The sequence below is a fragment of the Eretmochelys imbricata genome, chromosome 2 (assembly GCF_965152235.1).
Source record: "Eretmochelys imbricata isolate rEreImb1 chromosome 2, rEreImb1.hap1, whole genome shotgun sequence".
Lineage (NCBI taxonomy): Eukaryota > Metazoa > Chordata > Testudines > Cheloniidae > Eretmochelys > Eretmochelys imbricata.
The window spans coordinates 120,890,480-120,917,980 of NC_135573.1; the positions used below are offsets into that span (position 1 = coordinate 120,890,480).

General features: G+C 40.0%; 1 protein-coding gene across 2 annotated transcripts; it reads left to right on the plus strand.

Annotated features, from left to right (window-relative positions):
- Positions 1 to 27,501, plus strand: WRNIP1 (WRN helicase interacting protein 1). 2 transcript variants are annotated; one of them, XR_013345218.1, is made up of 7 exons: positions 1 to 664; positions 10,596 to 10,787; positions 12,003 to 12,247; positions 20,552 to 20,781; positions 25,412 to 25,542; positions 26,279 to 26,358; positions 26,690 to 26,827. XR_013345218.1 is itself a non-coding variant. In XM_077810719.1 (7 exons), the coding sequence occupies exons 1-7, from the start codon at positions 62 to 64 to the stop codon at positions 26,963 to 26,965; spliced, it is 1,782 nt and encodes a 593-aa protein (XP_077666845.1). In that variant the 5' UTR covers positions 6 to 61; the 3' UTR covers positions 26,966 to 27,501. The 2 variants fall into 2 exon arrangements, 1 of the variants encoding a protein (XP_077666845.1); XM_077810719.1 differs by having other exon boundaries at positions 6 to 664; positions 25,412 to 25,567; positions 26,690 to 27,501.

Below are 27,501 nucleotides of genomic sequence, written 5' to 3' on the forward strand. Positions count from 1 at the left end.
CCGCTTGTGGGTGGGGCCGGGGGAGGCGGCGGCTCCGGCCCGCGCGGGGAGCCGCAGGGGCATGGAGGGGGCCGGGGCGCAGCAGGCCGGGCCGCTGGTGCGCTGCCCCGTGTGCCTGTGGGAGCTGCCCGCCGCGTACATCAACTCGCACCTGGACGGGTGCTTGCAGGACTCGGAGGCGGGGAGGGGCGGCGAGACGGAGCGGAGCCCGCAGGCCCCCAGCAAGAAAATGCGCCTCTCCGGGCCCCCGGGGGAGAGCAGCGAGGAGGAGGAGGAGCCGGAGGGCGGGAGCGGCCCCGCCGCCCCCGTGTTCCCCCTGTTCCACAAGGGCCGGGCGGCCGCAGCCCCCCCGGGAACTCCGGGCGCTGGGGCTCACAGGGGAGCTCCTGCTGCTGCAGCCCGAGGCCAGGAGCGAGGGGCAAGCCCGGCCCCCGCCTGCCCAGGGCCGGCTGCCAGCCCCGGGAGCCACGCGGCTGTCCTGAGCGGGGAGACCGTGGCCCAGAAGCTGGAGGGGAAGCCCCTGGCCGATAAGCTGCGGCCGGGCACCTTGGGGGACTACGTGGGGCAGGATCAGGTGCTGGGAGAACAAACCCTGCTGCGGTCTCTGCTGGAGGCCGACGAAATCCCCTCGCTCGTCCTCTGGGGGCCCCCTGGCTGCGGCAAGGTGAGTGGCGCCGGGGCTGCTTAAGCGGCCCAAGGGAGCCCCTGCCCGAATGTCACAAGGCAGCACAGCCTCCTCCACAGGGGTCAGCCCGGCTTCCACCCGGGGCACCAGCACCCTGACACGGGCCTCACAAATCCTGGCCAACATTGAAGGTTTTACCCAAACGCAGCTTCCTTCCCGTTCTCTGTTCCTGCTCTGAATTTCTCTGCTCACCTGGTTAAATGAATAGTGCACTAGGGAGGTAAAGTGAGGGCGGTGATATGTTTTATTGGACCAACTTCTGTTGGTGAGAGAGACAAGCTTTTGAGCCACACAGAGCTTTTCAGGTGTCTGTGGCTCCAAAACTTGTCTCTGTCACCAGCACAGAAGTTGGTCCAATACAAGATAGTCTCCCGCACCTAGTCTCTCTTCATACCCTGGGATGGATGGGGCTGTAACTGTGGGAGAAACAGTTCCTTGCAGGCCAGCTCCTCCAGGTATTCTAATTGTTCTGTGCATTTCCTTAGGGCTCAGTGCTGCTTTCAGTGCCAAGGGGCAGTGCTTACCAGGGTAATTCCATGGCCTTCCCTGGAACAACTGGTGATGATAAGCAGAACACCTGAGGGTGTCTCTGTATCGGTTCCTGGTAGGATATCTTATAGAAAATGGCTGTGTTCACCTTCTGTAAGGTGCTGAGCTGTATGCTGCCAGCGCTCAACCAATAATAACCAACAATATGTTCCCTCACCTCAAAAAGTCTGCTATTAGATCAATTATTTGCTTCTAATTGATAGGTTCCAAGGCCAGAAGGGATCATTGTGATCATCTAATCTGAGCGCCTAACAGGCCATAAAACTTCCCCCAAAATAATTTGTGGAGCATATCGTTCAGAAAAAATCCAATCTTGATATTAAAAAGTGGCAGTTATGGAGAATCCCCCATGACCTTTGGTAAATTGTTCCTATGGTTAGTTGCTCCTGTGGATAAAAAATTATGCCGCATTAAAATTTACATCTTATCAATGTACTTATTGTGTATAATAATTAAGTTTCTATTAGAGATAGGACCTGAAATTCACTGTATGAATCTTGAGGGGAGAGGGGTTTTTTTGGGAGGCGGAATTGTTTTCTTTTGATTTTGTTCAAGCCCTTCTGTTTGTAAATAAATTTGATGTATTTCTAAGTTAGTTAACTTTCAGCTTTCTCTGGTCTCACAGTCTCTCTCTTTTTCTTCCTGCTTCCACGCTTCTTCTATCCCTTTTATTCACTGACTGATTAATTTCAAAAAGCTACCTGAATTGTAAACTCTTTGGGACCGTGAATGTATGTCTGCAGTCCTGCAACATTTTTCTGTGCCCACACAAAGCCCCATTACCCTTAAGTTCTCCATTTTCCTTGTGTTCAGATCTGCCTAACTTTAATATTCCAGAATATTGGTAGAATTCAGCTTTATCTTGGTCCCTCTTCTACTAAAATCTTAAACTATACCTCAATCACTTCTCATATAAACTGCTGGAAAATTCTTTCTTTTTTTTTTTTAATTAAATGTTCTTCCCTAAATTCCTGGTCTGTAAATTTCAGGTGGTCCACACTGCTAAACCAAGATGACTCTAATGATGAGAAACAGGACTACATTGCTGTCTGTCATCCTCCTTGGTTTTTTGTCTTTGATAGACCTAAGTATAGTCTAAGATCTTATTTGATAAAGAAATAATGGGGGATCTTACTGTGTGTGGATACAGTACCCTTAAGAAACTAGTTGGATGGGGAAAAAAATACCTCATCAGAGAAGGGAAGGGAGAACCTCAATCAGTATTCAAAATCAAAAAGACCTTAGGGAGAAAGATGTTTGCTCATACCACATAGTGACTGGTCAGAGGGTGAAAGCTTTCTGTTGTTCAAAGTCTTTATCCACCAATAAGCACCTCTTCAGGATTAAACGTTTCTTTTTCTAGCTTTTAAGAATCATGAGCTGTAGTTCACGAAAGCTCATGCTCAAATAAATTGGTTAGTCTCTAAGGTGCCACAAGTACTCCTTTTCTTTTTAAATTAGTAAATAATTCAGTATCCGTTTACATGGACAATATAGCAGATAAAGGTAAAATAATTTGACACATCATCAAAATCTTATCAAAGCTTAAAAGACCTCAAAACATCTTGAGAAAAAAGAAGACTGATTATCTTAAAATATTTATTTGTAACCTAAGCAATGTAAATCAAAAACTGTATTTTGCAGCAAAGAACCAGATAATACTGTATTTCCCATTTTTCAGAGGAACACTTGCTATTATTAATTTAAGTAAAACACAAAACAAAATGTTACCATTAACATATTCTTAACATATTTATTTCTGATTATTACCTAGCTTTCTTTTGGCTGGAAAGGATACAAAAGCAGAAAAGACTAAAGGAATAAGTTCATCCCAAAGCAATATAGCTTTTCATCTAGCTTGAGTATCCTTTGAAACTTCAGGAAAGATGTTAGCTTTTTCTGTTATTGAAGAAAATATACCCCATTCTTTTTCAAATTAACCTCATTATGGTTTCTCAGTCGTGTATGATTTTTTGCATCATCATATCTGAAAAACAATTAATTAAAAGACAAAAGTGTAGAACCTTTTATTAATAATCCTGAAAATCTTTATTATCCAGAGGGGAGTATCAAAATTGTCCAAGAAGCTCAACAAAGAGTGTAGAAATCACAAAGTTCCCCTTTTTAAATGTCAAATGAAAACATAACACATGGATATTGAAAACTTCAGTATAGCTTTGACATATTTCTGTCTTTTTGGGAGGTGAGGGGGAGAATTGCCCTTAATCAAAATTCTCCACTAAGCTTTTTTTTGTCCTTTGGTCTTGTCTCCAGTACAGACTTCCTTGTGTTTCCTTAAGACTTTGCTCCACCCTCTTAGCCAGGTTTTCCAGTGGAGAAATATTAACAGACACCATATGTAATTTAGCTTCAAGTGTATCGCATCTTGATTCTAAGCCGTAGATGCCAGAGAAATCATCTCAAGTGTTCATGTGTTGAAATAGGAATAGCATCAGATACCTTAGGTTAAATTCAGAAGTGATACATAAGGTGGGGTAAGTTAGACTCCTAGACCTATTAACAACTTCTGTCCATGTCTACACTACAGCCAGGCTCAACGCTCTGAGATCGATCCACTGGTGGTCAGTTTAGCAGGTCTAGTAAAGACCCGACAAATCGACTGCAGATTACTCTCCAGTCGACCCCTGTACTCTACCCCCGATGAGAAGAGTAAGGTAAATTGATGGGAGATTTTCTCCCGTTGACCCCTCTGTGGTGGAGATCCCGCGGTAACTCAACCTAAGGTACGTATTCACGTAGCTGGAGTTGCATTGCGTAGGTTGACTTACCGCGCTAGTGTAGACATAACAGGGAATGCAGTTGTTGCAGGATCCTGCAACATTTCTGTAGGCCTCTTAATTGTCATGAAAGTATCTGTTAAGAATTTTTCTGTAGAAGCCCCATCATTGTTTTTTCAGTCCTGTGAAATAGGTAGCAGTCTTACATTACCTCCTTAAAACCAAAACTAGCAATATCAAGAATGCTTAACAGAAATTGTAAACTTCAGAATGGGCTGTACCATCTCCTGTTCATAGAAAAGCCTCAATATCCTTCTTGCTAAGAAAAGTAAGTCTTTTCCAGCCTACCAAACCAACTAAATAGCAACAATAATAAAATCCACATGAACCCCAATCATGTCATTCAACTGAAGTTGAATAATATGAGCATACGTACAATTAAGGTATATGAAAAACACTCCATAAAGAGTCTTATCCCATTATTTTTCTTATCTTCAAAAACAAGAACAAGAAAAAGGGAGTACCCAGAGGCACAGTTAATATCCACCCATCTCAGATCTCAAATTGGTTTTTATCCCATCTGCATTTGGTACCAGTTCAGGGGGATCTGTTGCTGACAATGGTAGAGAGAGGTGTGTGTGTGTGTGTGTGAGAGACTTGACTAATTATGTTGAATTCAGCCTTGACTGAATTTATATGTTTGAGGGGGTGTGGTCAAAATTAATGGGACCAAATTAATGTACCTTTAGGATAAATTGTTTTTTAAGTTTCCCTGCTACTGGAAGGTTTGTCATGTTTTCCAAAAGGAGTACGGTCTTTAAAAGCCTGCTTTCTCAGTTGGGTTTGATAAGGTCATGGATGTGTTTGCAACTTTGTCCCTTTGCTCTATTCTTTTATAAACCAAAAAGATACTAACTATCTTGCTAACCCATCTTTTATTTTATTTTATTATGTATTATTTATATTTTACAAGTGTGCTTGTAACTTATGTTCTTTTATATATTTCAATAACCTTGCTCTTCAAAAAATGAGCAGACAGCATGTAAATAGCACATTTCAAAGAAATGCCAAGGTTATCTACCAATGGATCCTGACTGTTCAAATTAAAAAAAGAAAAAAAACAAACAGAAACTCTTATGAATGTCTATATTGGCCCAGCTGCTTAAATCCAAGTTTGCAATTTGAGTAAGCTGTGCTGTGATTTATGACACTTTAATGTGGGGATTTAGATTTTTGCTTGTCTGCCATGGGACACCCAATTTTAGTAAAGAGACAGCAGGGGGATGTCCATACCAGTAGCTCAAGCACAGAATAACTTTGCTGTTACAGATAAGTTTTGGGGCTGCAAAATCCTGAACAGTTTTGTAGATCAATGTGATTTAAAAAATTAAAAATAAAAATTAAAAAAAAAGGAAGGAAGGTTAAGCATGCTGTTAACCTGTGGGGGGGAGGGGAGGGAAATGTAAATAACTGGGTATCTGGGACACTGTTGCTTAGAGAATTTTAGGGCAGAGAGCATTTAGCCACTGTTGCTTGGGTTTGTGTGTGCAATCCTATACTATGTTAATGTAGGTAATGTTGACAGGAACGTGTAACATCAAAACATAGCAAGCTGTCCTTGCAATTTGTATTAAATTTCATTGGGTTTATTTTTATCTATTTTTAACCAGTCCCTTGTATTTGCTTTATTCAAAACTTCATCATGACAAGACACAAAATATTTGCAGATTGGGATTCTGGTCTCTTGGTTGTAAAATGTCCTGTAAATGATTTCCTCTCTCCCCTTCTAATTAGCAACTGAGTTATCATCTGAACTATTTGAATATTTGGTTACATTTTATGTCCCCTCCTAATCCTTTGGGGCCTAAGCTAAAGCCCACTGAAGTCAATGAAAGTCTTTCAGTGAGCTTTAGTTCAGATCTTAACTAAGAATCAAGATGGCTTCTACAACAGCGCAGAGTTTAAAATTAAAAACAGATATGGAAAAATGATGATCTCTGCTGCCATTAAGAACCAGTCTCCAAACATAATGGGCTTGATTCTGATCTTGCACTGGTGTAAATCAGGAGTAGAGTTGTGTAAATATGGAATTTTTGAGTTTGCTGGTAATTCCAGGGGGAAAAAATCATTTAAGGTCAGACCAAAACCAAAAATTTTGGATAATTAAGAAGTTGGAAAATGTTGCATTTGAGGTTGAATTAAATGCTGTGGTCAATCCAAAATGAAATGTGCCATTTAGATTTTGAGCAATTTGTACATTTTTGAATTTTTAAAATAAAATTGAAGGAAATTTTGAAACAAAGTCATATGGAAACAAAAAATCAAAATGTTAAAGAAAGTGTTTCAACTTTTTCATAACTTTTTTTTTGAGATGGGGGGCAAGACACAAACAATTTGGTGAAACCAACATAAATTCATAGAACGTTTTGGTATCACCAAATCTGATTTGTTGTTTTTTGTGTTTTTGTTTGCCAAAAAAAATTTTGGACAAAAAATCTTACCCAGCTCTTATTAGGAGCAACTTCATTGAGGTCAATGGAATGATATCGGTGAAAGTGAGATCAGAATCGGCCCATTGTATTTGTAAAGCAGTTTGAATATAAAGGGACAAATTCAGACCTAGTGTAAGCAGGCACAGCTCTGTTTTCAGTAAGTATAATTCAGTGGCCTTGTGCCTGTTTACACCTGATCTGAATTGGGTTCTGTAGGTGCTATCAGCCAGATTCTGAAACTGTTGTTCACAGTGATCAGTACCTTATTCCTCAAGTAGTCCATAGTAGGCTATTTTTGGAGTCAGATACCATCCAAGGTGAGTAAGCATATTGGAATCTCCCCATAGCTAAGTGTTATCAATTTTTTAAATTTTTATTATTTACACAGCTATTGCCACAGTTGAGCCATGCTCATCTCCTATCCTGCCAGCTTCCTTTAGTCTGAAGCTGACTTGACCTTGTGTCTCCCAGACAGAATGGGGTGCTACAAGGTTAGTTCAGTAATATATCTGGTAACCCATAGTTCAGCTGGGGCAGATCACAGGTTTTGTAAACCCATCCCAGGGAACTGCTCTCCTTGCTGGTGTCCCGAGGTTGTTGGCCGGGTAGGTATCTGTCGCAAGGCTGTGAAATGAGCACATTTAGTTCCTTTTCATGCTGCTCCATCCCAGCTGGCTGTCTTGGTCTATAATAACGTTTGCTCCCAGTCCTGCCCCTTGCTTCACGTTTGTGCTAAAGCTGTAGACTTCAAACTATGGGACCAATCCTGTTCTCACTTAAGTAAATGCCATTGAATTAAATAGGTGTGGGAGCAGTGCTCATATTGGCTATTAGCAAAGAACACTATCTAAACAAGAAGTACTTGTACATTGTGCCTGTATGAGGAAGCAGACTATTACCTTGCTTAAATGTCTCCTCCAATTTATTGTGTTGTGTTCTGATGGGAAATACTGTTAATTCATCTAAAAAACAAGCTTCAGTGTAACACTAACAATATAGCCGGCTTATGTTGTAAAAATTTAGGAACTTAATTAAATTTCAGATGTCCATATAATATCTGGTGCTTTTTTCTCCTTATACTGTACTGGATTTTTAGTAATAGATTTCATCTCATCCCCAGAATACACTATAACTAAATTTGTTGGAAAACGCCATAGTAGTTTGGCACATTTCCTCGAGCTTGTCTGTGCAAGCAACGGCATTCTTGGGAGCAGTTGTACTTTGGGATCCTATTATGTTTCCACTGCAGTATATATTTCCTGGCTTCATTGTAGCTTAATACACTACAAAAAATGTATAGTATGTTGTTAGCTCTGGCTACAGGCATTATATCAAAATGCATAAATGAAAAAGAAGTGAACTCGGGAAATAAGGAAACGTTCCACACCTATGTGATAGGCAGTTTAATTCTAAAGGACTGATGGCATGGAATAATAAGGAAGAGGCCAAGAATATGATGACTGCTTTCAGCATTAATTTTCAAATGCAGTTTACCCTATCCTAATGGCATGACCTCTGACCTTTGGGGGGGAAGGGAGTAGTATCCAGATTCATCAGCTTGAAAACTGTTATCAAGTTCTCAGTTGAAATCTGTGACTCTAATGTTATCCTCAGGTTTATTCCCCTCAAATGTTTTTCTTTATCTAAATAAATTTTCAGAATATCCAAAAATATTTATATATCTGGGGGAGAATGTTTTGTTTTGAAGGTGACATATTCAAGGACCCAAGCTCAAATTTGCTTCACAGGAAACTACAGTAATTGCAAACTTTTTTTTATACCAGAAATGAATGGGTTTTTTTTTTTTAAAGTTGTATTTATGTCCCTCCCTTGCAAACAAGTGGCAGATCTGACCTGCATTTATGAATCCTGCATACGTTGACTGACAATTGTAGAAGTCAGAAATGAAAACTAGCTTCCCCTGCATTCTTCTGCCAGGCTTTGATTTAGCACGTTACTTAAGTGTATGTCAATCTTAAGTGTGTGAGTGGTCCCATTAACATGTGGAATCACTGCCTAAATTCACTGTGGGGGATACCTCACTGAGTGGAGCTAAAGGACAAATTCAGGAAAGTGAACAGCCAGCTGGTCAAATCATCCATTTCTTCTGCTGCTTTCAAAGAAAATGGAAGATCAGTTTTTGTTTTCAGCCTTTAGACCGGATGAGCCAATGAGTCAGTGCACCCAGTATTTTAAAGTGTGGGCATACTCTCCTTCAACACTTTCTGAATCTATCATCCCACTTGTAAGGACACACCAACTTTGGGTTTACTTTGGCAACTTAATTTCTAAGGCGATAATGTGTGTGTGTCTCGATTGTATGTATGTTTGGATGTTTTTGCTTCCTGACTGAAGGCAGGTCTGAGGGGCAGCTTTGGTGGTGATCTCCTGAGCAGAGCAGGACAGGCAGTTTACAGTGTTCTAGCATAGTCTTCTAGAGCACTCGAACAGGGAAATTAATACTTTAGTGAACCAGCTCAATGGGGATGGGCAGAGGTGTGGACTCAGTATGTGAGATGACGCTGTGTTGGTTTCAGAACATCAGGCACACTGAAACCAAACCTCATCTAAAGAAAATGGGGAAGGCATCTTCCATCAGCATACAATGACTAGAGCAAGCGAGAGATACCTTATTGCTCCATTAAGGGTGTATTATCCCCTTTAGTCACTCTTCTCCTACTTGAGGATAGTTGGATTTAGACCCACCTTGGGGGCAAGGAGAGGAGCCATTTAAAGGAAGAGAGCGCTGTTACTGAAGGAACCCCAAACAGGTTTCTGCTGGCACTGTGGGTCACTCTTAGACTGGTAGATGACTCTGTTTCCACATCTTTCCCTGCAAGAGGATCAGGTTCAGTGCACCTGCTACACTAATTTTGATCCTTGGAATATATTTTCAAGACAATCTTTGGCTTGCTGGCACTTGTCCCCTGCATCATTAGTGAAGGAGGAGGCAGCTCAGGGAAAAAACTCTCAGCTTTTTGTTGCAGTGTTCCAGAACACAGAGCTGCGTGCTCTGCTCTCAGGAAGCAAAGGTGGTTCTGGGGGAAAAAAAAAAATCTGAAATGTGCACATTCAGTTTAGTGTGTCTGCCTATAAAGTGGAATTAAGACAAGGTGGGTGAGGTAATACCTTTTATTGGAACAACTTCTGCTGGTGAAAGAGACAAGCTTTTGAGCTACACAGAGCTTTTCTTCAGGTCCTGAAGCTGGTCTAATAAAAGATATTATGGCACCCACCTTGTCTATCTAGTGTCCTGGGACCAACACAGCTGCAACAACACCGCAGACTATAAAGTAGCATTGCAGGCTGCTCCCATGCTAAAATGAACGCAATTTAAATCCCTATAAATAAAAACTGCTATGAAGGAGTGGCTGGTATAGAGAGGGTCATGGAGAGGAAAACAAGAAAACCATCCTTTAAAACAAGTTAAAAGTTTGTTTGGCAGGTAGTAATTGCATTGCATTTATCCAGGCCAGGTTTGGTTGCCTAGAAAATATCCTATTTAGATTGTAAAGAGTCAGGGTTTTTTTAGCATGATTATAACATCTCTTTGTTAAAATGCTGAGGCCATATGGAGAACTACTTTTTGCTGAATATTTATTCATTTATTGTTTCATTTTCCTGGCAATGAGAACAGCAAATGCTGTGTTTTGATTTTTAAAAATACTCAAGTGCTGTCTAATTTCATGTAACTTTTTGTGAGCATCTCAGTATCCTCAGCTGTTGTGCTGTGTGGTAACTTATAGCAATATCCCCCAATGAAGAGCAGCATATCTCCTGTCCTCTGTAGCAACAGCACATTTGGAGGAAGGGGTTCCTTTTTCTTCAGTGGGCGAAAAAAACAGCTGTCACAAAAGCTGTGCTAAATTGGGGCACTGGCTCTTTCTATATTGATACCAAGTAGGTACTTAACATGCAATTCTGGAAAGTGGAGGATGGGAGCTGGCAGAGATCTCTAGCAGAATGTTTTCACATCTTCCCTGTGTTAGAACAACATGAGCTTCCTGTTCTCTAAGGTGTCAGCACTCTCCCTAGGTTAACATGCTGCTCTGTTCTTGGCTTCTTTCCTTTAGGCAAATACTTCATATATCCAAAATTATTTCAAAAAGCTAATTCTTTCCTCTGTTTCAGACTACTCTAGCACATATCATAGCCAGCAACAGCAAGAAGAATGGTACAAGATTTGTGACTTTATCCGCAACAAGTGCCAAGACAAATGATGTCCGAGATGTTATCAAGCAAGCCGAGAATGAAAAAAGACTCCTCAAGAGGAAGACCATCCTCTTTATTGATGAGATTCACCGTTTCAATAAATCTCAGCAGGTACTGCTCCACCTAACTGTCAGGAACAAAGTTTCTGTCAAAATATTACTTGCCTAAAATGTATGTACCTTGGTGCTGAACAATAAATGTTTCTTCTACCTTTATATTTTAAGTCACTGCTTGATATATTCAGAAACTTTATTGTAGAAGTTAAAAATTAAATTAGGCTTCTAATTTAGGAGTCTCAGTTGTGTATTGTGGGCCTTTCAAGAACTTTAATTCAAAACCAAATCAGATTTTGTAGAAGTTTTACATGCATTGTCAATCTGACTTTTTTTTTTGCCTGAAATTTTACTTCTTTATAGCCGTCTTACAACTTCACTTCTCCTATATATCTGCCTATTAAGAAGAGCCTTCATTTCAGTGATATTACATTCAGGTTTTTAATTAAAAGCATGTCACTAGGAAGCCTGCAGGCATTCCTTGTTTGTTTTTTGTTTGTACATACCCACTCTTTTCTACTGAGAAAAGAAAGCGAACTGAGACATGAAATGTATTTATGAATAGTACCTCACCACAGCCAATATGAATCTTTCTTTCTTGAGCATCATTTATTTTATTCATATTCTTTAAAACTTTAATACCACAGCTTCAAAACTTCAGATGCCTTTAGGAAAAAGTTCTACAAAAACTGGTAGGCATCAAACCAATAGGGTTTGACAAAAATGGAATATGGCTATATAGAAATCATTCTTAAAACTGGTAGGTTAGCTGTTTCTCATAAATTCTTTCTGTAGTTTTTTGACCTATTCTGTAGCATTTAATAGAGAATTATTATCCCTTCCATAGAATTTTAAAGCTTCCAAAAAACTATAGGAAATATCCTCGTTGACTGCTAAATTCTATAAGACTTTTCCATAAGGGCAGCTTTTCATGGTATCTGCTGCCTGCCTAACGATGAAACAGAATCACAGCACTAAATGGTAATGACTTGCATTTTTCTAATGCCATTCTTTTCAGTATCTCAGTTCATTCTTGGAGAAAGAACAGGTTATTAAAGTGAAATAACCAGTCATATACTGTGTGAATGGAATGAATTCATTTAGGCAACTGGCTGATGAGCTGTCTTGTGAGTGAGCTCGTAAGGTATATCAACTGGAAGCCTGGAGAATAGCAAGCCATGAAAAATGTACTTTAAAATGCCTAATAACCTACTCACTTGGGATGGTTCAGGTTGTCGTTGATCAATTTTTTCTGTTTGCCTCCCATGTTCAGGACACTTTCCTTCCTCACGTTGAGTGTGGGACTGTGACGCTGATCGGGGCAACCACAGAAAACCCTTCCTTCCAGGTCAATTCCGCTCTTCTGAGTCGATGTCGAGTTATTGTTCTCGAGAAGCTCTCTGTTGAGGCGATGGAAACTATTCTGATGCGGGCTATCAGGTCCTTGGGGATCCGGGTTTTAGTCCAAGATGAGCAACACACTGATTCTGCGAATGGCAGCAGCAGCAAGAGGTCTGAGTAAGTACTTTACAAACTGCCATGTGTTAGCACGCACGACCCGAGGAATCTATTGACAGGCTGCCAGAGAGAGCTAGAGGTGAGAAAGGAAACCACTCCTAATAGTAAAGAAAAGAAGTAGCAACATATGTTGGATGCTAGCTGGGGGGAGGGGGAAGAATACAAAGTATTAGCTATCAGTGGATCAAAAAAACCCAGCCCTACTGTCTGAATTAGTACAGAGTTTTATACTTGGATTTGTCACCTCTGACTCACACATAGGATATGTAAATATGTTCTGCAGCTGAGGCTTTGCTTTGGAAGCCTCTAACTGGGTCCTGTCATACCCTCATGCAGTACTTTTTGTTGTTGGTTGTAAAAGCATCATATTACTGTGCAGTGGTAGATAGGGCATCACGTGTTCCTTATTTTGAGCCCACTAGCCAAAAAGCTGCTGTATTTTGCATAACTTGTTCAAATGAGTTGGAACCTTTGTGAACCTATACAGCAAATGAAGTTGCTATATGCCACATACGACTTTATCTCTTCACTGTGTGAAGTCAATAAAATATTTTAAAATAGTTCCTGTTTCCTTCCTCTAATTGTCCAAATCAATTGCATTAAAATAAAGCCATACTAAAAGTTGGGTATCGTACCTGAGAAACTAAAATCACAATTTCTTCCCAGGTTACAATGGGGATTACAGGTGTATTTCTGAGTGATCTTGAGGGTGAAAAGGGTAGAGGGGAGTGTAACGTTTTCTTGGAAAATAAATTCTCTATTTTGCTCCCTCTTCCCCACACTGGAAATTGTTTGCAGTCATCATTTTAAAATGGGCAACTAATGACTTCAAAATAGTGCATAGCGCTGTTTAAATTTCATGCTTGTTATTATTTCATTTGTTTTCATACTAGTGCTTAACTGTGTTATAATTAATAACTTAGTGTGTTCATAGGAAGTAAGTAATAGTGCAGGAATATCTGTGTAGATATAGCCCCGGAGAATGTATTTTGTCCTTCTGTTGTATTACGTGAGCAATGTGAATTCCTATATTGTACAGTTTAGGGTAGTGAATGAGTGAATTCGGTAGTGAATTCTGTTACGTTATTTAGGGCACCATTCCTGACATTGTTTACCCAATTGTTGCTTTTATATATTACACAGGGATGTGAATTGTAGCTTGGAGGAGGGAGGGCTGCATGTCAACTTTAATGTAACAGCACAGCTGTGTTTGCGACTACACCCTGACTGGGTTTTGGAGGCTTTCCTTTGTATATGGGATTAAAGTACAAGGCATAGTTTCAGTTGCATTTGGTGAGGGTTTAGGTTTCATTTGACTCCATATCTGTAATCTTCTACTAGCTCTGGATGAATTAAGCAGCACAAAGAGTCAAAAGAAGTCTGTCTAGCATAGTTTCAGGAATTTGCCCATGACGGACAGTGTCCCTAACCAGTGATAAAAATGGGGGCCCAGCTTTTTAAAAGTAAAGATGAAACTCCAACTTTAAAGATTTCTTTAGGTCTTTCCTGGTACTTCCTGCTTCTTGTGTGTCTGACAAATGGTGCTCTTAGTGGTCCAAAAAAATCCTTTTCTATACATCTTGTCTCTTACCTCTCTGGTTTGTCTTTTCTTCTGTTTGCTTTTCTGTTGTCCTTCTAATTCTCTTCTCAGTGCATGTTCCCTCTTCCCCTCCACCCCAGCCACTTTCATCTCATCCCTGCTTGACATTCTTCTCTACCAGCAATCCAATCACCTCCAGAATACCTCCATCAGTAGATGCAGCTAGCTGATAATTCATCACGCTGTACTGGGAGATAAGCATACAAGTTTGGATGCAGTCCCGAGGCCTAAAAAGCTTTTTGTGGTGTTTTCTTTTCATATAAAATGAAGTTTTCCCTGAAATTGAGGGATGAAGGGGATATTTAGATTAAGGCAGAATTTCCCAAAGTAGTACATGCCCCCTGTTGAGTGATGTGACAGACTAGTTAGGGTGCATAAAAGATGTATAAATTAAAGGGTCATTGTCTTAGTGCCTCAGGTTGCACGTGATCAGGATTCATCACTGAATTTGGTCCTCTGGTTGGATCATTAGCTTCCCCAGCTTGGGCGGGTACTGACGGGAAGTGCGACGTGAATGCATAACAGCATATGCTGGACTTCCTCTTGCCCTCTAGCTCAGGGGTTCTCAACCCCCTTCTTTCTGAGGCACCTCCCAACAAGCTATCAAAACTCCATGGCCCAGTTGTGCCACAACTGTTTTTCTGCATGTAAAAGCCAGGGCCAGCGTTAAAGGATAGCAAGCAGGGCAATTGCCCAGGACCCCACACCACAAGGGAGACCACAAAGCTAAGTTGCTCAGGCTTTGGCTTCAGCCCCGGGTGGTGGGGCTTGGGGCCCCTGGTTGCAATCCTTCACAGCGGGGCTTTGGCTTTCTGCCCTGGGTCCTAGCAAGTCTAACACTGGCCATGCTTGGCAGACCCCCTGAAACCTGTCTGCAGACCCCCAAGGGACCCTGGACCCCTGCTCTAGCTGAAGGTCTTCTGTCTTCAGGAGATGGGCTGCCTCCTGCTGCATCAATGGAAGTGCCCTCTGGAGCTCCTTGAAGGATGTTCCAGTCGAGTTCCCTCCAAATTTCATGTCCACAAAACTGTATCTATTTAATACAACTTTTAAAACCCACTTTGGGCCATAAATGACCCTCCAGAAATAAAATTGTTGTGATATAGATGAGGGTGGTAATTCAAGCTCAGGAACGTCTTTTCATTCTCTTGCTAGCATTGGATAGAATGTTTGTTTATTATTGGGTAGGAGCCCAGGTCCTAGTGTAGAACTTGTTCTTCTGGCCCAGAGGTAAGAGTTCTACCAACTGATCTATTCTGTTTCTCCCTCCCCGCCCCCCCCTCCTGTTTTCATTATGAGCACATGCACGGAAAGATACAGTATGTTGTATTTGGTTACAAAGGAGGTTGGTGATGGGACAACTAGTTTAAAGCACAAAGCTGGGGATTAGTCATAAAAAAGCATAAGCGAAAGATTTCAGTGTTCAGCATGATTCTCTCCTGAAGTCACTCTCTTATGTGTAGTGGGCATGTATGGGCCAAGTTTTCAAACTTGGGTGCATGAAGTTACACTACTAAATTCATGTTAAGATTCTTATATGTAAAATGCTTTTCAAATATGCAAAGCAGCTACAGATCCCATCAACTTCTGTAGGCATTGGAGTACTGAGGACCTATCAAAATCAAACCCCTTACATGTGGGTGGCTGAATATGGATTTAGAGGCCTGACTACAGGCACCCAAGTTTGAAACCTTGGCCATAGTGTCTAACACCTGGCATTTTAGGGACCCCTCCTGTAACTACAACTAAGTGGATTGTCCACCTAATTTTTATTTCCTTATTTTTGTCAATTATTACGTTAGATTCCTAATGTTATTTTAACAACCTTTGAATTTAGTTATTAAAGTTCTGTGTTACACTTGCTCCAAATCCATTGTAGCCAAGTTGCCCCTGCTTATGCCAGCTGTGAAGATAAATACTAAGATGAAAAATGTTGCAAATTCTATGGTCCTAGTTCTGTGCTCAAAGAAACTACTCCAGGTAAAGCACTCCCTTGTAACTTTGCACCATTATCTCAGTTGCTGTAAACCTGAGCCAGGAGGAAAAAGGAAAAGAGAGACAAGAATGTGAGGAGGAGAAGTAAGAAGAAAAAAAAGTCCATACCAAAGATTAGACATCTTTCTGAAATGTAAAGAGAGTCTACCAACACTTTCATTTGTTGGGGTCTTTCAGATATACAATGTGACAATAAAATATATTCATTCTTGCCTTGTCCTACATACACTGATACATTGTATAAGTGCAATGTAACATTAATGTCAGGAAATCAAATGACTTTACAAGTATTTATTTTTTTAATCCTCCCAACTTTGTCTGTTTAGATAACCATGTTTATAAACACATAGAAAGGTTACCGAGCAAGGTAGTATCTGAGTCAAGCAAAATGTAGGAGTCCTGATTTCTCGTCCCCTGCACTAGCAACCACTAGATGCCATGCAATTCAGTCTAGTAATTAGTATATTGTGATTAAGATAAAACGAATAAGTGGAACAATATTTCATTAATCCTCTTGATTAAAATCTCCTTTTTGGTCTCAAGCCTTTCAGAAAGTTGTTCCCCTCTTATCGCAATATTCTCTCCAACTTTCCTGCAGACATTGTAGCTGAGATGAAGGGCCAAATTCAGAAGTGATCTTGTAGCTTCCACCACCTTACGTATTGTACCATCAGTTATTTTTATTATTTTTATGAAGAGCTTATTTATTTCTTTGAAAATTGTGCTTCAAAATTGTTGTCATATGGCTCTAAGAAGGGAGTCTGCGCTAGTGTAACTTGCTGTGGGACTGTAAGGTTTGAGGGTAGACAATAAAGAAATGAGGGGCTACTTCATATTGCACCCTGCTGTTTGTTGTATTTCCAGCCCTTCTACAAGTAGGCTACACTCACTTTGACTCCCTTGCACTCACTTATAGCATCTTGCACATCACCTCAGAATTTGGTCTGATGACAATTTTTTAGGGTAGTCCATGCTGGGATTCAGATGGATTCCATAGTGGAGACAAGCTAGCGAGATATTTACTCTTGGAAAAACTATCTAGCTGTGGTTTTCCTTCACCTTAGTTGGTATACCAGCTTGTTGTCAGTAAGTGATAGTTCCTGGGGTATCCCTGTTTGTTTATTTATATGTTTGTCTCCAAGTATCTTTAGTTACAAGGTACAAACACCAAGACTTGGCATCCAGTATGTTCCCTGTTAAATACTAGATAGTCCATTTGTAAGATGAGCATGAACCTGTTGAGAGGTCAGAGTACTATTCCTGCCTTGCAATTGTTAAGGCATGTAGGGTAAGGGGCAAGTCTGTGTAAAAACACAGAGAATGGATTTGCGCTTCTGAGCATAGGATGGCAGGCCAGGGTGAAAAAGACAAAGTAGTTTGGTTTTGGAAACCGAAGTGTTGACATAATTAAACACTACTTTGTAATCAGGATCTTGCCTGCTAAAGCAAAATTAGCAAACGCACTGTGTATGAAACTCTTAATCTGGAGTCTCTGGATCACAGCTACAATTTGTTCTGAAATAGTAATTCTCAAGGGAAGAAATGCATTTGAATGAATTACTGTAAGTATTCATTTCCTCTGATGAAGGAGTATTCTCTTCTACTGAAATATTTTGGGGGGATGGGAAGGAATCCCAACCTTATTTAAAACCACTGACTGCACTGTATTGTAAGCATGACTGTTTCATGCATGGCAATTTCTCCACTCATTTCTGTTTTATCTCACGTTCAATATGCAATAATTTTTTTAAATGTGCTTAGTGAAATATAATATTTTTTCAGTCTTCTCTCCCTTTTGAAGCAGATTTTTTTTTTTACACCCTCATCTGTGCTCTCAATGCCCTATTGTGGAGTCCTATTATTGCCTGCCTAAAATACCTTCACCTGAAAACTAAGAGAGCAATGTCGCTGATACTTCTGGCTTTAATCAAGATGTTCTCCCTATTGCCCTGGTGGATTTTAGCCTAATAAATAGTAAGCTTTTCGGGCGAACGCCTGTTGTCTCGATCATGTTACAGCATTAAGCATATTATTGACTTTTAATAAATAATAATGGAGCTGATAAGAATTTGTTGTATAACACAGTCTAAATTTTCTGCAATGCAGTACTGAACCTTTTTATTTAGAATAGCTATATTGGGTCACATTTGGTATAATGTTGCTTTCGTGGAAATAAGACCAGTACTTCTACACCATCAATAGATCTCAAAGCACTTTACCAAGAAGGGTAAAGGTTATTGTCCCTGTCGTTACAATGGAGTGGGATATATAAACACCTTATCAGTAAAACTGAGGCACTGAGAGACTGAGGTCATACAATGAGTCCATGGCAGAGCCAAGAATAGAACTCAAATGTATTCTTATTTAACAGTTACATTGCAATAGGGCTGGTAGGCCTCAGCAAGGTTGGGGCCTATCCAAACATAGTAAGTGATAATCCCTGCCCCTAAGAGCTCTCTTGACTCCCAGTCTGCTGCCCTAGCCACTGGATTTGGGTTCAGTTTCAGCCTATATTCTGAAAGCAAGAAGCCTGAAATGCCTCATGCCATTTTTTAATCAGGCAAATGCCTGGTCTCTGTAGGAACTATTCTGTGAATCCTCCTCTCTAATCTTCCCCACTGGGAAAGCCAAAGTATTTTGTTTTTTAAACATACAGCATGTTGTTTGCTCTTGCTCTCCATTGACGTAGGCACTTGTAGTATAAGTGTGTTTGCTGCCTGCTGTGCTTTAAAAATAACCTTTTATTCAGCTACGACTGATTAGCACCTACTGATTTGTTTCAAAACATAACAAAACCCAGTGGCCAACTGTAGCTCTGAAGGATGAATCCTGATACCTTAATATTTAAAGAGACTGTGATGATGCATTATTACAATGAGATGTACGGCACAGTGCTTCCTTCATTCCACAGCTCCCCCTCCCCTGAAATGTCGTTGGAAAAAGTAAAGTTATCTCAGTGTGGCAGATGTGCATTCCCTGCACACTGCAGAGCATGGTTCTGTGGGGATCCTTGTGCAGCATTGGAGGAGAGACTGGGGATGGTGTGGACACAAGAATATGCAGATCCATAGGCCATTCCCAATCCCTCAAATCCACCACATAAAGGAGATGGGACACGTAAGCTACAGACTACACCACTGAGGCATTAGCAACACCTGTTTAGTGTTCTGTATTTGTGTCCCTCAGATAAAAGTACTAAGGTGTGGAGGAGGGTGATAGCTGAGGGCGTGCGTGTTATGTTATCTTTTTCTTAGTAAAAATGGCCTTCTGGTTTGGGGGTGTGCAGCAAGCGGTTAGTATGAGAGGAACAAAAACTTGATATATATATCTGGTGTTGCCATTCAGGTCTGCTTCTGACTAGGCTAAAACGAGAGGGAGTTACTGCTGCCCTTGTACCTATAATTTCAGAGCCCTTGCAGCTGTTGCCAGTTCGGCTAAGCTATTTATCATAACCCTATAAAGACCCAGGTCAAATAATAAAGATTAGCAGATCAGTGTGTCTGGAAATGCTGGCCTTGGTAGCTGGCCTCGTCATGCATCATTTCTGATAATAGCGATAAATCTTTCAGTGAATGAAGTACAGAGCTGTGGGTGAATCCTAAATTGTTTGGAGTGTCAGGGCACTCAGTGTGGAATCACCTCTCTCTCTCTCTCTCCTGTCCCCATGCGTTAATCCCCAGTTGATGAACTTATTTATTTTCAGTCGAGTACTGGAAATGGCACAGTTAGTCATTGTTCATGCTGCACTTTTAATTACAGTAGCTTCTGCTATGTATTGGTTAGGACACTTGATTGAAAGTCAGGAGGAGAACAGGGCTCTGTTTCCAGTTTGCCATTGATCTGCTGTATGACCTGGGGCAAGTCACTTTACTTTATGCTTCTCATTCTCCTCCAACCCTCGGTCTGTCTTGTCTGTTTATATTGTGTTCTTTGGGACTGGGAATGTCTCTTTCTGTGTGTTTGTACAGTGTTAGTACAATTACTATAATACAAATTATGGTCATAATAATGACTTTTTTATTCCTTAGTTTTATGTGCACACCCGTGAAGATTTGGCCCCAAGACAAATTGCCTGTTATCTGTTTTCTATGGTCTAAGACTTTTATACACTTTTACACTTTTTAACTTTGAAAAGGTGATCTGGTGTCAATTCCTGTTTACAGTAGTTTCAAAGGTCATAGTGATTGCATAATGCCTCATTAGTCTATAATGTGCAGTTGGATAATTTCATGCTAAAAGTACCACATTTTTGTGCATAAGAATAGTTCTGAGGTGCCTTCCATCCAAGGGTGTCAGTGTTTTATTAAATATTGATTGAGTGAAGTCCACAACAGTCCCAGGACAGACAGGATGAGCTTTAAAATCATCTAATCTACCATTAAATAAACTTCCCTGTCGAATCTAATCTTGCAAAAACAAGGAAGTTCAGAGATGGTTGAAATCTTCCATTCCAGCTTTTACACATACCATTGTGCTTAAGCATTATAACACACATGGCACATAGGTCACATACAGTTCTCAGAGTCCCTGCCATACTTCAGCACAATGGCATGAAATAAAGGACAGCTCTTTAAACCCAGATACTTCTCAATAAATGCTGTAAAAAAACAAAACAGACAAACAAACAAAAACACATAACGTTGTGAGTAGTTTGCAATGAAAAGGATGTAATGTGAATATGAAAACAGTGTGGGCTAATTCTATTGCAGGTCCCCTGTGTACATAGAGGAAAAAGCTGTAAGCACTCTAGCTTACCTTTGTGATGGTGATGCAAGAACTGGACTGAATGGACTCCAGTTGGCTGTTCAGGCCAGATTAACTGCAGGGAAGACCTCTCATCAGGCTAGCACACAAGGTTGCTCTGTGGATGGAGTTTTTATAACGGAAGACCATGTGAAGGAAGGACTACAGCGATCCCATATCCTGTATGACCGAGCAGGTGAGCGGTTACCCTGAAGGTAGTGCTGTGCAGCAAGGACTGATGATATACTTGTATATCTTTTGAATTATTTATTTTTTCCCAGCTGTCACTGATTAAAAAACTAGTCTTGAATTGTGGTTCTACTCTGAAAAAAGGTCTGTTTTCCCCTCTTTCTCCCCCCCCACTCCCCCCAAAAAAGATATTCTGGTTTCTTATGTCTCTTAATGACCAGATCAGATGTGCTCAGTTTCCAACTTTATTCTAACTGCCAGCCCTACAAACTTGTCCTGAGAACTGAGTAAAGCTGGGCTCTTTCCATTTCACATGTGGGCCAAATTCAGATGAGGTTCACCGAGGCTTATGTTGGCATAAACCTAGGCCCCCTGATGTGGAAAATTTGCCAGAGAGGGTCAAAGCCAAGTGACTAAAATCTCTCCTCCATCTGGAGCCTAGAAAAAGCCATTGAAGCCCATTATGTATTTTGCTGCAAGGTAGTAATATAGGTTTGGTCAGGGTTGACAGGGGATGCATGGATTTTTTTTCTGGTAAGCATCCAAAAATGCGGTTTCAAATAAACAAAATCATGTGAGTAGTTAAAATGTTGCTGGGAAATTGAGGGAGCAGTTTGCACATTTTTGTCACAGAGCACAGATTCCATTTCAAATACTTTAAGACTTAACCTAATGTTTATTAACCTCAGTTTTTTAAATGTAATTTGGTTGGTTGACCCCAAATCACATGACCTAAAGTGGTGTGCTGGTCTCACAAAAGAGAGCGCCACACAGCGGTGCTGGAACAACTTGTGTAGTGGGGTTGCGGAGAGCCTTTGAACCAAACTATAAACGATGTATATAATGGAAACCACTTCAAGCCAGCACCTCTAGTTCCAGCACCTATCACAGCACATGGTTTCAGCGAAATAGTCCACTGCTCATGTCTTGATGTGGGTGCCTGCAGACTGTCGATCTGGCAGAGGCTGCCAGCTGTGAAACACCAGTGCTCTGAGTCCCTGCCTAATCCCAGAGTGCTGGTTTCTGGACGCAGGCAAGAGTTGGGAGTCTTTCCAATGCCAGTGAGAGAGACTTCCCTTTCCGCTAACTCTAGGTCTCGTTTGAGCCCTGGAGAAGCATTGTATCAGGGTGATGTGTAAGGCCTGGAATGGAATCGCTGGAATGGCAGAGCAGAGGGTGCTTAGAAATTTTATATGTATACAGCTTCTGCTGTCCAGAAGCACTTTACAATAGTTATGTTGTTGCTGGTATATAATGTGTAGAGTTTCTAAATGACCTTTAGGCAGGCCAGTGTCAACTAATGTTATGTATTTTGCTTGGTTGGTTTGTTGTTTGGTAGGTGTTCGAGAGAGAAGGATTTTTTTTAATTAACAGTTTATTTTGTGGGGGAGATGGAATGCTTCAGTGGCATTTTTATTCGTTCTGAAAAGTCTTTCAGAGCTCATATTCACAACAAAATGCAGTTTGAAAATCTGAATGGTTCACTTTATTTTTGGAGTTGCTTTATAAGGTAATGAATTTTGTAGTTTGCTAATGTCAGGCCATGTACGTGTAACTGCATGTAAGGATTCCTAATTTGATACCAGCTCTTGCTAAATTAGTGACTTGGCAACATTATGTGTCTCAAATGCTGGCTATTTGTACCTTTTTATGCCGTATGTGTGGGAATTAGAGATTGAGTATTAAGAATTAGATGAGTTTCTTTATATTTAATGATTTATATGCTAGTGTTTTGGAAATATGTGAATGACACTGCATCTTAGCTTCTGAAAATTATGCCAAGAAAAGTTTGGAAAATGGATTGACTTAATTTTCCAGTAGATCAAATGTAATGGATTATCTGTAATTACACTTACCAAAATTTGTAATGAGAGATTTGTAGGTTTGGGTTTTTTTAAACTTTGTATGGTGCTTTTAAGGTTTCTGTTACGATCTTTGGGTAAAGGACACCCAGCCAGCAACTGATTTGATTGGGGAGAGACACAAGACTAGTGGTAGACAGCAAAAAAAAAAAAAAAAGAAAGGAGAGGATATTGTGGCAGTAAGGAGACAAATGCCAAATTTCACATCCCGGGATTCACTAGCGTGGTGTTATACCTTTCCCCACCCTTTATCAATTTGCTATCTCTTTATGGCCCAGTCCTTTGAAATGCTCAACACGTCTTGTGGGGTGTTGAGTGCCCTCAACTTCCAGTCCTCTGTTTGTCTGTCTAGTTAGAATGTATCCAGGTGCCATAGTATGTGTCTGTCTGAAGCCACTAGTTCAAATATAAACATATTAGGTCAGTTGCTCGTCCCTGAGGTAAATACACTGGGTTCCATGCAGTTTACCTGTTTGAGTTTATCAGATATTGCCTCTGAAAGATTAACACACAGAGCAAACAATTTTTAAGAGCCCATGATGAATTTTTTAAGAGTCGCAATTTGCCCTCCTGTATCCTCCTCCAACATTTCCCTTCTCCCTAGTCTGTGAAGTGTCATGTATGCTGCTTGACCATTTCCCTCTATGCTAGCGGTCACTGTAGTTCAGTGACACTTTAGGTATATAGTGTTCTATTATTGTGGTCTCCCTTTTACTGTGTACTTGCTATCCCTTATCCACAGGCTGGCTACATTCTTCTCTGGCTGAAAAGGGCAGAATATGCGTGCGGCAGGGACTATTGCTTGTTTTGTCTGTACAGTGCCTAGCACAATGAGATGCTGACCTGGCTGAGGTCTCTAGCTGTGACTGTAATGTAAATGTAGAATAGTAATATGGCCTTTTCTATGCCAACAGGACTTAGTCATCTGCTGTGAAATACATACCTTGTTGTGTTTCAGGGTTTATATACATGTGTGGATTCTCCCCATCTGGTGTTGTATTACAAAGTGAACTCCCATCTAGCAGCCCAAACAGCACACGAAAGCACTTTCATTAGAAAGAGATGGGCAAGTGTGTCGTCTTTACTTATAAGAGACAAAGAGACGCCTCTTCCAAGAGCATGATGCGAGTTCAGCTGCTTGGGTTTATTGCTACCAGCTGAAGTTGAAAGCTTGAGTGCTATGATGGAGCACAGATATGCTGCGTATGTTGGCATGATAATGACTGCATACCAGTGAACTCTGTGTGGAATACTTATTAAAAATAGCTGTCTGCAGGCTTGTATGTTCCAGAAGACCACACTTGTGAGTCTAAAATCCAGATAGAATAACAATATGATAATTACAATAACCATATGGGACATGGGTCCGGTCTTGCGCCCATGAAAGTCTGTGTTTTCCTTTTCAGTTCAATGGCAGAAGGTTACTCAACTATACTCAAACTAACGTGCACCTATGAATGCTAAAGATATGGCCCTGTGGTTGTGAATTTTGGGGGGTAGAGGAGGAAGAGAAATGTAACAGTTGCTTTTATGTGCAGTCAGTTGTCTTAATAATGCATGTTATATTTATGGTATCTGTAAACCAAAGCACACCAGACACTTAGCCAAAAAAAATTGCAGATAATAAGGAAAGTTAAAACACACATACCTATTTTTTAAAAAAACTTGCTAATCAAGTACACACAAATTTGTAAATAGAAACTTTCCCTTTCTTAATTTCCCCCTTCTTATTCTTAGTTGTGTCCACTTTTGCTTTGCTCAAAAATTCCCGTTCCTCAGTTGTCTCCCTGGGAGAGTTAGTTAGCCAATCTCTCTATATTAAACTTTCTTTGCATTTCAATCCTTCTAGCCCCATATGTAATCGCTTTCTTCCCTCCTGAGCTCCCATCCATTTGTCAGTGTCTGTCTGGTAAAGAAAGTGCCTGTAACTGAATCCAGTATTTCAGGATGCAGTTGCACCAGCACTGTAGAGAAAAACTATTTCCTCCAGACTTTGTGATATGACATCTCTATGTATTCATCATAAATTGCATTGGTTTCTTTGTTGATATCTAATACTGCAAATTCACATCTGATTTACTATCTTCTGTCATCTGTAGATCTTTCAGTATTGCATCTTTCCAGGTTTCTCCCTGTCTTAATTGGAAAAAATTGGCACAGGAGTGAAATACTTTCCCTTAATTTTTGCTGTATGTCGTCAGAGATATTGTTCAATTTATGGGAATATAATTGCTAGGCTCCTTTTTCTCTTTGTTAGATCAGTAGTACAGTGTTTGTTTTTTGTCCAGTCTTCTGTCACTTCCACAGTTTTCCATGAATATTCAAAAATGGTGGTACAGTAAGCTTGTTGACTAATTCCTTCCCCAGTAATACTCACCAATTGCCTGGAATATGTTTTCCCTTTCTTGGGCCTCATGAATATTCTATATGGCTTTCCTGATTCCTAATTGCCCTAAAATTTATTAATTTTTTCTTATTGAAGACAGATTTTAAAGGAGAACTACAAAAACAATTTTGTTTTGTTTTTCAGTGGTATAAAGAAAAGGTAAAAACTTAAAAACCTGCTGCATATCAGACACAATATACATGCACAGATTTAGGGTTTTAATCTGGAGTTTTGGCCCATATCTAATTATTACACAGTTTTAAAAAAATCCCTTAAAATGTATTTACCAGTGAAAGCACAAGTAATAAACAAATAGATGTTTTGTGGGTTTGTTCAGTTACATTTCTGTACATAATATGTCTCGCCATTTCTTCCCCCTCTCTAAATAGGTGAAGAGCATTACAACTGTATTTCTGCACTTCATAAATCTATGCGAGGCTCCGATGAAAATGCTTCCCTTTACTGGCTTGCCCGAATGCTTGAAGGTGGTGAGGATCCACTGTATGTGGCAAGAAGGCTGGTGAGATTTGCAAGCGAAGATATAGGTGGGCACCACAATAATAGTACCGGAACATTTTAAAAAATAATATCTAAACATTCTTCAGTTTGCATCAGTTACTTTTGGAAAAATCTGTTTGCTTAAAAAAAACAACAAATCAAAGTCTGTTGCCATAACTAGAGTTCAGGGCTAAACTTTTTCTTTTGCAACAAATGATGATATAATTGACACCTCAGATTAAGTGGGTGACTGCATTCAGTATTCCACTTTCGGTGTTAGTGATCTGATAAACTCTTACAGGAAAAACACAGATCCCTGAATTTTTAAGTTTCAGTAGATAGTTAAATAAAATAAACTGTTTTGATTAAAAATGTATTTTCATTTGAATGTAAATTATCCAGAGGGTGTTAGGGACACCCATATTTTCTGGTAGTTGAGGAAACTAACTCTATAATAATCACCCTGACTTCAAAGCCTGCTAGCTGTTTTCCCAGTTGTAAACACCTTGCTGGCTTATCCACAGCTGACTGATTCACCAAAACTTCCCTTATGATACTTTAGTAAAGATGTGATGGTTGCAGTCTTGGGGAAACCATATACATATATTATCTAAAATGACCTGTTATCTGAAAAAGCCACCCCAAAATAGACATACATACCTTCGCTTTAGTAGCAGAGGTATGACTTCGTAGCGTAGCTGAAGAAAGACAGTACTTGCTGTTTTTAATTTACTCACATATGATCCTTTTTGTTGTAGGACTGGGAGATCCTTTGGCATTAACACAAGCAGTTGCTGCATACCAAGGCTGTCATTTTATTGGAATGCCAGAATGTGAGGTAAGGCTGTCAAACTTGTTTGTATGACCATACGCACATTTTCAACCAGTTTTATTTTGTCTTGTCACTCTTGGTTTCTTTGTATAATATTTAAAACTTTGTACTCTAAGTTAACTATTCTTTTGCTTCTTAATCAGCCAGAAGCAAGAGGAAGTGTTGTTGTTGTTGTTATTATTATTATTAAACAGTCATAGTGCAATAGCAACTACAGGCCAGACAAGGACCTGGTCCCTGGTGCTACATGCTGTACAAACAAACTAAATGGTGGTCCTTGTTCCAAAGAGTTTACAATCTAAAAGTCAAGTAATATTGTTCTCCCTCTGTTTTGCAGGTCATACTAGCCCAATGTGTAGTCTACTTTGCTAGAGCACCCAAGTCTATTGAGGTGTACAGTGCATACAGCAATGTCAAAGCATGTTTGAGAAACCACCAGGGACCACTTCCACCAGTTCCACTGCACTTGAGAAATGCTCCAACCAGGCTCATGAAGGACTTGGGCTATGGTAAAGATTATAAATATAACCCGATGTACAAGGAACCTGCAGAGCAAGAATATCTGCCTGAAGCACTGAAAGGAGTGGACTTTTTTAAGGGACGAAAAACGTAATAGTCTTACTGTGACTTTATTAATAAAGTTTTTGGTTTTTTGCAATTGGATTGAAAATCTCTTCTTACTTCAGACATGTGCGTCCTGGGCTGACATGATGAAACTATTGGGCCCATGATGACACTGTTGTCCTTCTGTTTTGTAAACATTTTAGAGGATGTTTTTAAAACAATCTACAGTTGCACAAATTAGGAAATCAAAGGTGGCTTTTATTAACTTAATAACATTTTGTGGTTGAAGCAACATGGCTTTTGCCCTTTAAGGAAAATAAATATAATACTGAGGAGAACAGACTACAACTGTCAGAACAACACAATGAAGGAATATTATATATTTTAAAAGCCACCTTAATTTACTTCATATTTTGAGGATGCTATTTTAAAAAGAAACTGAAATTGCACAGAGTAAAATATAAAATCCTATGGTAAAACAAAATGTATTTACAATATAATGCTCATTATACTGTGTTCTAAACTGTTTTTGATATGGCAAGATGTCATAAATCAATAAAACTGTTACAAAATTATTGTAAGTTA

Coding starts and splice junctions, on each gene's coding strand:
- WRNIP1 (XM_077810719.1), top strand. CDS start 62: ATGGAGGGGGCCGGGGCGCAGCAGGCCGGGCCGCTGGTGCGCTGCCCC. Junction 665..10,595: donor GGCCCCCTGGCTGCGGCAAG/GTGAGTGGCGCC, acceptor CCTCTGTTTCAG/ACTACTCTAGCACATATCAT. Junction 26,359..26,689: donor TTGGAATGCCAGAATGTGAG/GTAAGGCTGTCA, acceptor TCTGTTTTGCAG/GTCATACTAGCCCAATGTGT.